Genomic DNA, 13640 nt, shown 5'->3' with positions numbered 1-13640 from the left:
GATCCCAGAACTCAGCTCTTTCAAGGATTAAAATTTGCTGTCAGTGTTTAAAGTGCTCAAGTCAGTTAAAAATGGAGGGAAAAGAAGCAATTACCTCGCTGGCTGAACAACAACCAAAAAAGGGAATTAATTGCAGTTTTGACTGTTTGGGCAGGGAATAGTAACAGGTGCCCGAGTTTGTAGGAGCTGTGTGTGTCAGTGTCAGCATGGGAGGACAGACGCCCCAAAGTCCCGGGAGTGCTGCTCAGAAGGAGATTTGTGCAGGAGAACCTGCCAGAAAGGAGCTGCAGAGGACAGGAGGAGCAGGAGGGGTAGGAAGAAGTGGGTTTCCATCCCCTGAAGCAGTGACATGACCACAGCGGTCCCGAGCCGGAGGAAGACCCCGCAGCTCTCCTTGCCCAGGCTGTGCCCAGCCCCGTGCCAGCTGTGCCAGCTGTCCGGGGAGGTTTTCCCAGCCCATCCATCGCTGCCGGCAGCACGGAGCCGAGGGGAGGCCGATCACGGCGTGCTCCATGGAGGGATGCAGACGCCCCTCCCGCTGGTGCCGCAGCGGGACGTGTAATTCTCTAAAACCTCTTAGCGTGCTAAGCCCTGGGATCCCTCAGTGCCGAGGAAGCCAGGAGAAAATCAGAAATAGCAGCTTAAGGGACAGTCGGTGCCAGCGCGGGGGGCTCTGTGGCCAAACAGGGCTCGGCTGCTCCCCCCTGCCAGACCCCACGGAGCAGCCTGGCTGGGGACAGCTCTCCTGGTGAGCCCCAAAGTCCTCGACCCCCAGATCGCTGCAGCAAACCACGTGTAGGTTGTAGTCCCCAAACCTCGGTGTCTCCCTCGCCTGTGCCGAGGTCCCGGCCGGCCCAGGTGCCCCCGGCGCTGTCCCCCTGCTCCGCACGGCGCTGTCGCTTCGCATTTGCCCTGAGGGTGAAGGATTTCCCTCCACGGGCACTAATCTGTTTTCCCTCCTTCCAGCTCCTAATTCCCCCCAGATCTGCAGGCTCAGGTCAGCGCCAGGCTCAGCCAGGACGAGCACGGCAATTAGACTGCCCGCGCTCCTCTGCGCGATGGAAAGAAAGTTAATTAGGAAAGGAAAAGGCCAGAAGGACCTTAGTGCGTGTGTGGCGCTGAGCTGGAGCCGCTGGAAGGGCGCAGGGCTGCCATGAGCAGCCGGGAGGGGCAGCCACCCCCTGCCCGCTCTGTCCCGGTGCCCCGGCAGCACCGGAGCGGCTCCCAGCCCCGGGGGCTGCAGCGAGGACGGGGCAGCCGGGAAGATGCTCCCAGGAGCCCTGCGGGTACATGGGGAGCGCTTCCGGGGCTGATGGAGGAGAGTCAAGAGAGCTGCGAGCCCTCGGTGGGACGAAGCTGCCGCCGCTGAGAGCCCCCGGATGGCCGCGGACTTCTGTAAGTGCTGGAGCCCGGGGCCGGAGCAGGGTGAGCTCCCCGCCGGCCTGCCGGGCTGTCCCTGCGGCACAGCCCGCAGCAGCAGCGCTGGGACCGTCCCAGGGCTTACTGGGCTCCTGCTGGAGCTGACAGAACGCTCAGCAGCCCCGGGGATGCGCTTTGGGCACAGATGGGTTTCATGCCCCTGCTGCCAGGCTTGCCCCGAGCTTCACCCTCGGCTCTTCCCCTCTGAGTCTCAGAGTCTCTGTAAGATGATTTGCCCAGGTAAAATTGTCTGGGTTTCGTTTTTTGTAAGTGCTTAATGTGTGTTCAGTGGCACAGATGGGATAAACAGGGGGGTAAAAAGCATCTTCACAGACAGCTGAGATCAACCGCGGAGGAAAACCCCTTTGTGAGGCGTTTAGTGAGCGTCAGGGACAGTGCAGGCACTCACACATCACAGAGTGGCAGAGGGGAGGGCTGGAAGGGACCATGGCGAGGTCATCTGGACAGCACAGCTTGCAGAGGGCATCCCAGTGCACTGTGCCCCTCAGCTGGCCAGGCTCACCTCGGGCAAAGGCAGCTCCTGCAGATGTTCAGGGCTGATGTGCCCCATGTCTCCTTGGGCATCCGTGGAGCCGGTCCAAACCCTCCACGTGAGCCACAAACAAGCCCTGCTGAAAACCATCCCCCTGCCATTTTGGGATGCTGCTGTCAGGACAAGGGACTGAGAGGGCGCAGAGTAATGGTCAGATGAGAGGATCTGGAAAATTCTAATTTACAGTAATTTTCTAGTTGCAAACAGCTAAAATGCTGAGTGTTGAGAAGGGCTGGTTGAAATCAAGCTGGTTTAAGTCCTTGGATCATCCTTTCACTAATGTAACATGTCTGAGAAATGAACTAATTATTTTGATAGACAAATAAATACAAGAAGATGCCTAAGTGAGGCTCCTGGGGAAGGGGGTAGGTGGGTGCCCCAGGTGAGACCAGGGCTGTGCCAGGTCACATCCTAGTGCCACATGTATCCCCCACCTTCCCAGCCAACGTGGCCTCCTCAATGGCCCCACCAGCAGCCAAAGATAGAGTGAGACCTGTTATTTTAAGGAAATCTAGAGGAAATACAGGTTCTTGGGGCTTTTCTTCCCACGGTGAGGGGGACACAGCACACACTGTAACCCCCCACCCGATGGGCTCCGCGCAGCATCTACAGGAACGACCCCCAAGGACGGAAAAGCCACCACAACTCCTCTCTTTCCCTCCTTCTCTCCTTCTTTTCCAGTCGCAGCCATGCCGGCAACCAACCAGGGCTGGCCCGAGTCCTTCGGGTTCCGGATAAGCGGCTCGGGGCCGTGCTACATCCTCTGGGTGCAGGAGGGCAGCAGCGCGGCGCTGGCGGGGCTGCGCCCGGGGGACGAAGTGCTGGAGCTGGAGGGGCAGCCCGTGTCCTCGCTGGGCTGCGAGGCGCTGCTGGGGCTGGCCCGGCGCTGCGGCAGCGTGCCCCCCAGCATCGGCGTGGTGTCCCGGCTGCAGCGCGCCAGCATCCCCCCCGGGCCCCGCGGCTGCTTCGGCTTCGAGCTGGCGAGGGAGAGCCCCCCGCGGGTGGCCAGCGTCAGCCCCGAGTCGCCCGCCGCGGTCTGCGGGCTGGAGCCCGGGGATTTCCTGCTGGAGGTGGACGGGACCCCGGTGGCGCTGCCGGAGGCGGCGGCCGCGCTGGTGGGGTCGTGCCGCGGGCGGTGCCTGCGCCTGGCGCTGCTGCGGCCGCAGCGCGGGGACACGGCCGGGGACACCTCGGGGGACACCGCCGGGGACACCTCGGGGGACACCGCCGGGGACAGCGGGCCCTGCGCCGGCCCCGCGCGCCGGGACAGGAGGCAGAAGGCGCAGGAGTTCAGCAGGAAGGTGAGGCCGGGGTGTGGGGTAAAGGGGCCGGGGCGCTGGGCATCCCCTGCCCCGAGCAGGGTTGGAGATTGCCACCTCCAGCCTTGGCACGTGGATGGGGAACGCTCCCGGCTTGGTCAGCGGGCTGGGGTGCAGATCTGGGGCATGAGCACCCGAGAGAAGGGTCTGGTAATTACCTGGGAGAGCAGATGGATGCTGCAAAGGGCTTGGAGAGTCCCTGGGGATGACCCCGAGCTTTTATTCCCTTGCACTACCAGAGCATGGAGAGACCCACAGGGCAGATCCTGTGCTGGTGGTGCCTGGATGTCCCTTCAAAGTCTGAGCCTGTCACCCTGCAGGAATTTTAGTTCTTATTTTGTCGCAAAAGGGAAAACATCAATGTGATTACATCTTTATTGTGCTCCTGCAAGCTTCCTAGTGGGTATTTTACCAAACACCTCGCCTTGTGCTAATTATAAATTTGATCACAGTTGTTTTTTTCAATGTTTCTAATTTCCATTTCAAAGCAGCCTTTTAAAATGCTGTTATAAAAATAACCAGGCTGGTAGGGCTGTTTTTTTTGATCCCGAGTTAATAAAGGAACAAGACATCCGTAAAGAGATTTGTGGGTATCAGGCGAATCCCCTCAGTCAGCTTCTCCATTAAAGATTCACGAATGCCCACTGAGGTTTGGATTCATGGGCGTGGGAAACAGATACCTGCTGATTACAGGAGATTAACGAGGAGGGGAGGTTGTTCCGGGCCGCCTCCCTCTCTGAAGTCACATTCAGCCAAGTAAAACATTCCTGGATGATCACAGGAGAACAATTCTGTGGTGGTGCTGTGAGCCCCCCGCCAGCACCTCTGTGCCCTCCCTCCCCAGCCCCACAAAGCAGCCGGGACAGCCCGAGCAGCGTGGGCAGGAGCAGGAAGGCAGAGCTGCTGGCTGCTGGAGCGCTGCTCAGCTGGCAGAAGCCTCTCCAGAGGGAGTTCACAGCGCAGATGTTGGAAGTGGCTTCAGTTTCTGGGTGATGTAGAAAACACTGAAGCCAGCAGGGTGATTTACCCCTCCTTTCCCAGGACCCTGGCTCTGGTCGGTGCTGCGGGTGCTGTGAGCTCCCGGGTGCTGCTGCCCGCCCACTGCCAGGCTGCAAGGTCGGAGGGTGCTGCTGGCTTGTGTTTCACACTGCACTGCTCACGGGTCACCTTTTCCCAGCCTCCTTCCTTTGGTGGAGCCCCAGCTGAATGGCCTGCCTGGAAGACAGGGGTGGCCATGCCAGCGGCACTGGGGCAGGGCTGTGCCAGTGTCCCACATCCTGGAGGCATCACCAGGGAGGTGCTCACGGTCTCAGTTCCGGGGCAGAGCCTTCTCTTGTCCCCTGTGTGCTCAGGGACACGCTGGGGACTGCGTGAGGGCTGGCAGCCCCCCCGTGGTGGTGGAGCCCCCATCCCTGGCGGTGCCCAAGGAGTGGCTGGACGTGGCACTCAGGGCTCTGGGCTGGGTGAGAAGGTGGGGATCGGCCACTGCTTGGACTCGAGGATCTGGGAGGTGTCTTCCAGCTGAAACAATTTGTGATTCTGTGACTCTCACCCACCGAGCCCTGCAATCCCAGCCCAGGCAGAAATTTCACAGCAGCCCTCTGGGATCCATCCCACCAGGAGCACCACAGTCTGTCAGTCCTGTGCTGGACCTGGGGACTGTGCTGACGAGACAGCCCAGGGGACACTGCTGCTGTGGCTGCCCCAGATTTGGTAACCTTGAAGTGCTGCTGCTGCCAGGAGCCCCTGCAGTGCCTGTGCAGAGCCAGCAGCACCAGGGGGCTCTGCCGGGGTCCTGGTGCCAGCGTCACCCTCCCTGGGGAGCTGCCAAGTGGGACAACACCTGGAAAAATGGCTCTTCCCCTTCCCCAGGCAGGTGATGCCTGTGGCTCCCTGGCAGTGCCACCACAGGGGCACACAGAGCCCTGCACACACCCAGTGCCTGGGGAAGGGTGAGGGGCTCCTCTCCCTTCCTGCAGGCAAACCTGCAGGCAGCACAAAACCATCACCTTGTAGGAAATCCCAACACACACGAGTATGGAGAGGGGGTCACAGGGAGTTCCTGCATCCCACCTGAGAGGTCCAGGTGAGGAACCAGCTCCCACTGCCCAGGGACAGGGGACAACCCCCCAGTGAGGGAGGAGGTGAATAAGGAGGGTCCCATGCAGGGTAATTGGCTCGATGACAATTAGCTAATTACTCTGCCTGTCCCAGCTGGAGAGGATGCGCCATGGCTGGGAGCTGTCAGTGCTGGCTCCAGGGCTGGCACTCACATTCATGTTCTGTCTCCCCATTCCCAGCAGCTTCCCAGGGCTAAGGGCAGGATGAAGCTGCCCAGAGAGATCAGGGAGTGATGCCCAAAGAGCAAAGCTTAAATAGCTCCAAAAGCCCATTGCAGCATCCTCTGCCGGGCAGACTGCAGCCTGATCCCATCCCAGCTGTGACCCAGCAGAGTTTGGGAGTTTGGGGTCGCCCCCCTGTTCTTGTGGACTGTTTGGAGCAGCAGTGCAGGGCGTGGTGTGGGAGCAGAGCAGAGCTGTGAGATGGGCTGAGCTCTGCAGTGCCCTCTGCTCCCGGCGTAGTTCCCTCCGCCTTGGCTGAGCGGGGAGTGGGACGCATTTTTCCGTGCGGCAGTGCCCCTGCCGTGGTTCCACGCTCTCCTGCTCAGCGTCCCTTCCCCCTGCTCCCCATCCCACGCTGCAGGTGGATGCCATCCTCGGGGAGCAGCCGGAGCTGAAGGAGAAGCTGTTCACGGTGCTGAAGCAGTACGCGGCCGAGAGGAGGGTGGAGTGCCTGGCCCACGCCCTGAGCATGCTGCTCACCCACGAGTCCCACCAGCCCCTCGTCGACAGCATCAGGTACCAGGGGCGCCTCCACACTGCCCTGGCACCGCCAAACCACGGCTTCCTGCGCCTGCTGCTGCCGGGGAGCAGAGCTGGGCTGGGCAGGGCTGGGCGGGCTGGGAGGGTCCTGCGGGAAGGGGCTGGGAGGGTCCTGCAGGGAAGGGGTTGAGATGGTCCTGCAGGGAAGATGCCAACCAGCTTTCCAAGGGACAGCTGAGCCAAGCTTGGTGGCATCCTAGCCAACACCCCTGTGGATGTGTGGGGCGCCTGCACCCACTGCCTCTGCCTGCAGCAGGGGATGGGACTCCCATTCTTGGCTGTGATGTGGAAGGGAGATGGGATTAGCTGCAGAGCCACTGGAGATTCTCCAGAAGCTTGGCCAGAAAATAATCTGAGTTCTGCAGGGTGAGAGCTGGTGTGGGCGAGGGCTTGGCCAGCGCTGCCAGCAGCTCAGGCAGTGGGGGGGCTGGGGGGTCTCTGCTGGGGCCATGGGCTGCCCGGGGTGCCAGGGGGTGGTCACTCACCCCGGGGTGCCCTGGCAGTGCTCTGCTGGGGCTCGGGGTCCCCAGCACCTCTGGAGCCCCAGTGCCACGGCGGCTGACCGTCAGCGAGGCCGGAGCTGGGGCTGGAGCTGGTGCTGGCCCAGGGACACGTGGGGGGATTACAGCCAGGCTGAGACCACGGCCATTAGGGAATCAGGTCTCCATCTGGCCTCGCTCCGGGCCCAGCTTTCCAATTGCTGCTTTAATCAGAGCAATTGCAGGATATTACAGTTTCCATAACAACGTCCCCGTGCGGGGTCTCTGCCGTGACCCACGATGGCAGGGTGGGGGTGGCTCGGGGCCCTGGCCGTGCAGTGTCCCCCTGCTGTGCTGGGACTGCTCTGGGTGGGTCCCCCAGAGCCCTGCACACCTGGGGACAGCAGGCACAGAGCCCTGCAGGGCCAGGGTGCAGAGGGGACAGCCAGCTGCCCGCAGTCACCTTGTCCAGGTGCCCATGCCCACCCTGCCCTGTCCCCACTGAGCATTCTGGAGGGAGCCGACCTGCCAGCAGCTGGGGCTGGGGGAGGGATGGATGGCACCGAGCCAGGCCTCAACCATCACCCCAAACTGAATCACAAAATAAGCCCCCCCCACTCACAATTCAGGAAAATTCCTACCCCCAGCAAGGTCTGTGAAAATACCTCAAATGCCTCGGATATCCCCTTTGCCATCATCCCTGGGGAATTATACAGGATTACTTCCCCTCACGGAGGGGATTTGAATAAGTGTCCAAATCTTCTTCCGGACCCAAGCCCCTCTGTGGGGGGCACAGCAGGTTCCCCCCAGGATGTCCCTGTCCCAGCAACCCCCGTGTCAGTGAGGAGAGCGTGGCTGGAGCCGGTGCTGCCATCCCGAGCTTGCCCCATGCCCAGCCTGTGATGCCAGGGCCAGCACCACGTTATGGCTCCCCAAAACCGGGTCAAACCCCCTGACTGCCCCCTGCCCCCGGGGGAAAGGTTAACGCCAGGGCTGGGGCAAGGGGCGCCGTGGATCTGGCAGCTAATCTGGCTTTAATGGAAATGAAATATTTAGCTCAGGGAAAAGATTTACCGTCTAATCTTACTGAAATGAAGTCAAGAAAATAAATCAAGGAGGTGCCTTGCAGGCCAGGTTTCCCAGCTGTGGGTGCTGGGGGCAGTGCCAGGCGTGCTGCTGTGCCTGATCCAGCTGCTGATGCCAGGGTCTCTGCAATGGCTTCGCTGCCAGGCAAGGGCTGTCCCTGCAGGTGGTGAGCAGCTCCAGGAGCTCTGCATCCAGGGGCTGTGAATTCCCTGGGTGATTCCAGCCCGTTCAGTCTGTCTCTGGCTGAGGAGGGGTCTGAGGTCTGTGCCCTGAAGCAGCACACAGAGCTGGGAGGGCCATGGGGGGCTCATGCAGGGGGTGTCCCGGTTCCAGTGCTGGCTCTGGGGTGGGTGCAGTGTAGGGGTGCTGCTGTGGCTGTCGTGCTGTCCTGGGGCACAGCACAGCCATCCCGGGCACTGCTGTGGGTGCAGTCTGGGCAGAAGGGCCCATCAGACCCGACCCAGCGAGTGTCCTGGGGCTTGTCTCATGGGATCACCTCGGGGGGACTTGGGACCTCGGGAGTAGCCACCGTGCATTCCCGTGAGGCTGTGCCCCGTCCTGCAGGGACCATTTCCACCTGAGGCAGGGACAGCCCTGCACACCCCGGTGACCTCATCCCTGTGCTCGCCCTGAGGAGCCCTCGGAGGGTGGGCAGAGCCTCTTCTCCCCAGGATGGCAGTGCCAGGGATGGGATGGGATGGGCGCCGGGTGAGGGTCCCCGCCCTGTTCCGCCCCCCGGGCAGGCGGCTGAGCCCTGGCAGGCGGTGGTGGCGGGCCGTGGGTGCCCCTGTGTCCCCTGGCACGCAGGGCCAGGCGCCGGTTCGTCCCCGTCTCCCACTGACCCTCGCGCTGGCCTGATTGGATCTTCCCTCTGCACCAGCTGTATTTATTTTTGTGCTGTTGCTGCTGCCGGCTGTCCTGTGCTGTCCCCTCCCCTGCTGTCCCCCCCGGGCTCCCTCCCGGCGAAGTGCTGCGGCTCAGCGTAACCCCAGACCCCGCCTGGGCACACAGATCCTCCCGGGGCTGCAGCCGCTTCTCCTCTGTCCTCCAGCCGGGCTTTTCCACTATTGGATTTTTTCCCCCCCTTTCTCTTTATCTCAAATGGATTTCATCCCATTTGCCCAGAATTAAGCTCTTGCAGATTTTAATTTGCTGACATTTTTTTCATCGGCTTGGCTGTGGATAGCGGGGATAATGCACGTGCTGCGCCGGGTCCTCCCCGCTCCCATCCCCTGCCCATATGGCTGATGTGTGCAGGCAAAGTGCACAGCTGTACTTCTGCCCGAGGATGCTGAAATCCGGCTGCCAGGGGGGAAGATGAGCTGTCTCGGGTGAGTAGCGAACGCACCTTTGCCGGGAGTGAGGGAAATGGGTTTAAATCAAGTTCATCCTGGAATGTGGCAGCCCCCGGCACTGCGAAAACGAGGTGTGCTGGAAGTTAATTAACTCTTGGGATCCGTATTGCCTCGGAGCTGCTCCGCTCGAGGGATCCGCCAGGAGGGGGAGGCTCTAATTTGGATTATTCCATCGCGGCAGAGCGCGGGGTTTGTCCCCGCTGCTCCCCGCTCGGGCTGGGCCGGGGATGGGTTATTTTGGGCCGGCCGCGGTCTCGGGGGGTCGCGTCCCTCGGTGCTGCGCTGATTCCCGAGCTGGTTTCAAAGCAGGGCAGAGCTGCGGTTCCGGCGGCTCGGCAGAGCTGACACCGGCTCCATCCCTGGGCTCTGGGGCAGGAGTCACCCTCGGGGCCGGGGGTGACACGGGGGATGCCCTCGGCGTGGCGCAGGGCTGTGCGCTGGCTCAGCCCCACGTCGCGGGCGCCGTGTCCCTTTGCAGCGCGTGTTTTCCCGGCGGTGCCGCGCCAGCCCCGCCAGTCCCGTTCAGGTTAAAAACATCTGTCTGCAGTGGAACCGGGGCGAAACTCGGATCCCGTCCTGCCCCCCGAGCCGCAGTGCTGGGGCCAGCAGCAGTCGCAGCCGGTGACACAGAGACACAGCCAGTGACACAGAGACACGGCCAGTGACACAGACACAGCCAGTGTCCCGTTAGCCCGGCTGGGACGCGGGAGGTGTGCGGTCCTGCCCCGCTCCCCGGCTGCGTCCTCAGGGCACGGCTCTGGCTCCGTCTGGGCTGTGAGGTGTTGCCTTGGCTCTCCTGTAAGTCGTGCTGTGCCTCAGGGCTGCGGGCAGGACACTTTGGGGCGGTTTGTTCTTCCCTGCTTTGGTTTCGCTCCGTTTGCTCCCGGGATAAAGCCGCGGGGGCCGTGCTGGGCTGGGCTGGGCTGGGCTGAGCCCGCTGCCAGCCCCGATCGCCGGCACAGCTGAAATCTCTGCCCATCGGGGGCTCCCTTACTGCGGGAGAAATTCCACCGAGTCCGTGTTAATAACGCTCCCAACACAATCTATTTGTCTCAGCTTGTTTTTCACGGCAATAAAACTGCCTGGCGTGTTCCTGTATTAAACTGCTCCAGCCATCTGTGACCGGCCCTGGATCAGAAATTTCATTTCAGCCGTTAGGATTTAAATATTATGGATTGTGCTGCTTCCCTGTTTCTCAACCCCCTCCACATACCCACTTCTCCAGGGCTGGGGGAGCTTCCCAGCTCTTCTGGATGTGGATGGAGCACGAGAGGCCCCCCGAGTCCCTGGTGCTGACATGGACACTGTCCTCCTGTCCACGCTCCCTTCATTCCCACTGGAAAACCACCTGGGTCACAGGATGGTAATGGAGGAAAAGCAGCTCTTGTTCGCTTCCATTAAAAAAGAAATCCCTAATCTGATGGCCCAGCATATGCTCAACTGCCCAAAAAAAGGGGAATTAGGGCGGCAGGGAACAAAACGTGCCAGCAGTGAGACAATTGGGAGCGAGTTCCTTTTTTATTGGTGGAGTTCAAATAGGTCACGACCAAAATGCCTCGGTGGGAAATCTCCTGATAGGAGATTAAATTCCTTTGGCAAATCAAACTCCGGCTGGGATGCAGATGGGATCAGCCTGGCCCGCCTGCACCCTGCTGGAGTCACAACTTTTATTTTGGGAAGTGGTTACTTAGGATGAGTTTCCCAGTGTCTTAAAGAAGAGGGAAAGCAGCCTGGAGCTGCAGGGAAAGCCTTTCTGGGGGACTCTTTGAAGGTCTCCATGGAGCTGTGGGACCGCCTGGCCCTGCCAGGGCAAGGACAAAGCCAGCAGGGCGTGGTGACAGCGTGGTTTGGGCACAGGGACACTGGGTTTGGGACAGCTGGGGGCACCCTGGGGTGCTGATGGGGAAGGGGGTGCCCAGCCAGGCCCCCGGGGCACTCTTTGATGGATGGTGTCTGGAGCTGGAGCAGGGATGTGTCAGGAGGGTGACCCTCCCCAGAACTGCCAGGGGTTCTGGGCTGTCCCCAGGGACAGTGGAGTGGGCAGGGAAGGGCTGTGAGGGGCTCCAGCCCCATGCTCAGCCACTGCCTGCCGGCCTGCTGCACTCCTGGGCAGAAAAGCACCTGCACTGCTGGTGACTGGTGACAATGGTCCCACCTGCAGAGCACCTGCAGCCCGGCCAGGGATTGTGGAGCCTCCCAGCACGGGGAGAACGGGAATGGAGTCACAGCTCCCTGCTGGAGCGAGTTCTGCTCCTGCATGAGGCTCTGGAGGCTCCTCACCCCCCTGGGCTGTGCCCCTGTCCCACACACACGGGGACATGAGGTTTGGGAGTTTGGGGTTCATAAGCAGAATTCCTGTTCTGGGGGTAAAGCCTGCAAGAGTTTTCTCTCCTGGATTTCAGCATTTGGCCGGGCCAGCAGGGTTTTTCAGGACTGGTAGTGGTTTCCACAGCGCAGTTCAGACATAATCCAAGTGTAGCTCAGTGTTTTAATCCACTCTGGGACGTGTTTTTCTGCACAACTGACAAACTCAAGGTCAGGTCTTTGCCGGTTGTTTTGGGGCTAAACCGTACATTTTTCATTTCTCCTTCCTTTGCTGCTACCTGGGGATTGTGTGTGATGCTGGCAGCTCTGGGAAGCCTCACATCCTCTTCATCAAACACCAGTGATCTGCGTTATTTAAATTAAAGAAGGGTTTTCTCTTTTACTCCTACTGAAAGGCACTGCTGCGTTACCCCGGGGATAAAGGATGCTCCGTGTGAGGCTTTGGGCCCGTGACTCTGCTCCTGCTCCTGGTCCAGCCGGGCAGCTCCACCTCCCCGCCCAAAACCCGCGCCCCTGGTGCCGTTTGCCTTTAAGGTTTCTCACCCCTTCCTGCAGCACGTAATTTAAACACAAGCACTTGAGAAGTCAACTAATTAGCACCAGGGAGGCATCCCCCCGGAGTTCGGCGCCGAGCCGTGCCCTCCTTTCTGAGGAAGGACGAGATCGTTCCAGCTGGAAACCACAGCGCCCGCAGTTTTGGGGGAGAGGGAGGGAGGGCTGGCGGCTGCGAGCCGGGGCTGAGCCGGGCAGCGAGGGCAGGAGCCCGGCAGAGGCCAGGGGGGCTCTCGGCCGAGGCTGGAGCCGCCGCCGGGGCTGGCAGCCTGGCGGAGGTGCCGGTGCCGGTGCCAGGTGCCGGTGCCGGCGCTCGGGCCCGTCTGGCCGCGCTCCCCGGGCACGGCGGGGGTGCCACACGCGGGGCGGCACCGGCTGGCATCGTGGGCGTGAGCCGAGCCCGAGGCTCAGCTGCATGAGGATCTGAAGCGTCTCCCTTTTGTTCCCGCCGCACCCCGACAAATGGGAAAGGACCGGAGTTTCTCCCGGCATTTTCGGTACGTGTCCCTGCTCCGCTGCCCGCCCGTGCGGCTGCTGGCAGAGCCTCGTGCCCCACGGGCGGCCCCGGGATGGCTCGGCTGCCTCTGGGGGCGGGGGGGACCCCGCAGTGTCCCCGGGACAGCCCTGCCGCTGCCCACCGCGGCACCGGCTGCTGGGGGAGTCGGGCGGAGCTGGGACGGGAGCCGGGCTGGGAGCGGTGGGAAGAGCCCGAATGGGGCTCCTGTGTCCCCAGGCCTGCAGGCCAGCCCGGGGCGGTGAGGACGAGGGGCTGGGGCTGTGATGGAGCGAGGCTCGCTGTCCCCTCGCTCCCCTGGCTGAGCAAACCGGCCCCGGCCAGGCTGGAGCCGCCCCTGCTGCCCTCCCCAGGGCCACGTCCTGTCCCGCTGAGCCCCGGCATCGCCATCCGGGGTGGCACTGGCCGGGGCAGCTCGGTGCCCTCCGCAGGACACGTGCGTGTGGCTCAGGGGCTGGCTGGGAGTGGGGCAGGCTGCTCCCAGCCTGGGTGGGCTGCAGGAACAGCGCTGTCTGCCCGGTGCAGTGACCCACCTGGCAGCTGTGGGATGGGAGGGTGGCACAGGCTGGGAGGTGCCAAAGGGAGCCCCGAGCAGGAGCCAAGGGCAGGGGACGGGCACGGTGGCACTCTGCCACCATCCTGGCCAGGCTGCTTTGGGGGTGGCGTGAAGGTGAAGCAGCCTGGAGCATCTGGGAGTTTTCCTGGCCTGGAAAATGCCCTGAATTCACATCCACGTCTTTGAGCAGAATGACCTCTCCCAAGTGAGAGAGATCACTCCCAAGTGAGTGCAGAAGCTGCTGCAGAGCAGGGCAGGTGCCCTGGGGCTCAGTGGCACTGGGCATGGGAGCGGGCACGGGGCTCAGGGATGGGGGTGCCTTTCCCATCCCCTGTCCAGCAGGAAACGGAGCTAGGGCTGACCTGGAGCACCCGAGGAGGAGGAGGAAGCAGAAGGCACCAGACCAGCACCCTGCCCCTGCCTGACCTCCACAGACAGGGTGGGCACATCCCTGCTCCGTGAATCCCGGCGGGATTTGCTGGCAGAGGGAGACCCCAGCTGGGCCCTGCTCCTTGGTGCCTTGGCAGTGCACAAAGGCAGGTTTGTCCTGGGGGATGGCAGGACACTGCAGGAACAGCCACAGAAGTGGTTTTGCCTGCT

At 62.0% G+C, this 13640-nt stretch overlaps 1 protein-coding gene across 1 annotated transcript in view; it reads left to right on the top strand.

Annotated features, from left to right (window-relative positions):
• Window positions 1-6087: 6087 nt before the first annotated feature.
• GRID2IP (Grid2 interacting protein) overlaps window positions 6088-13640 on the top strand; it is a gene marked incomplete at its 3' end in the record, with an annotated part of 28636 nt that continues 21083 nt past the window's right edge. The window contains exon 1 of the mRNA XM_084216522.1: window positions 6088-6149. Coding sequence (XP_084072648.1) covers window positions 6103-6149 — 47 coding nt within the window. The 5' untranslated portion in view covers window positions 6088-6102. The remainder of the gene's footprint in view (window positions 6150-13640) is intronic.

This window comes from Fringilla coelebs (assembly GCF_963513975.1).
Source record: "Fringilla coelebs genome assembly, chromosome: 16".
In the NCBI taxonomy this organism is placed as follows: domain Eukaryota; kingdom Metazoa; phylum Chordata; class Aves; order Passeriformes; family Fringillidae; genus Fringilla; species Fringilla coelebs.
The sequence above is the reverse complement of the archived record's forward strand: the minus strand, read 5'-3'. Positions and strand labels throughout refer to the sequence as shown.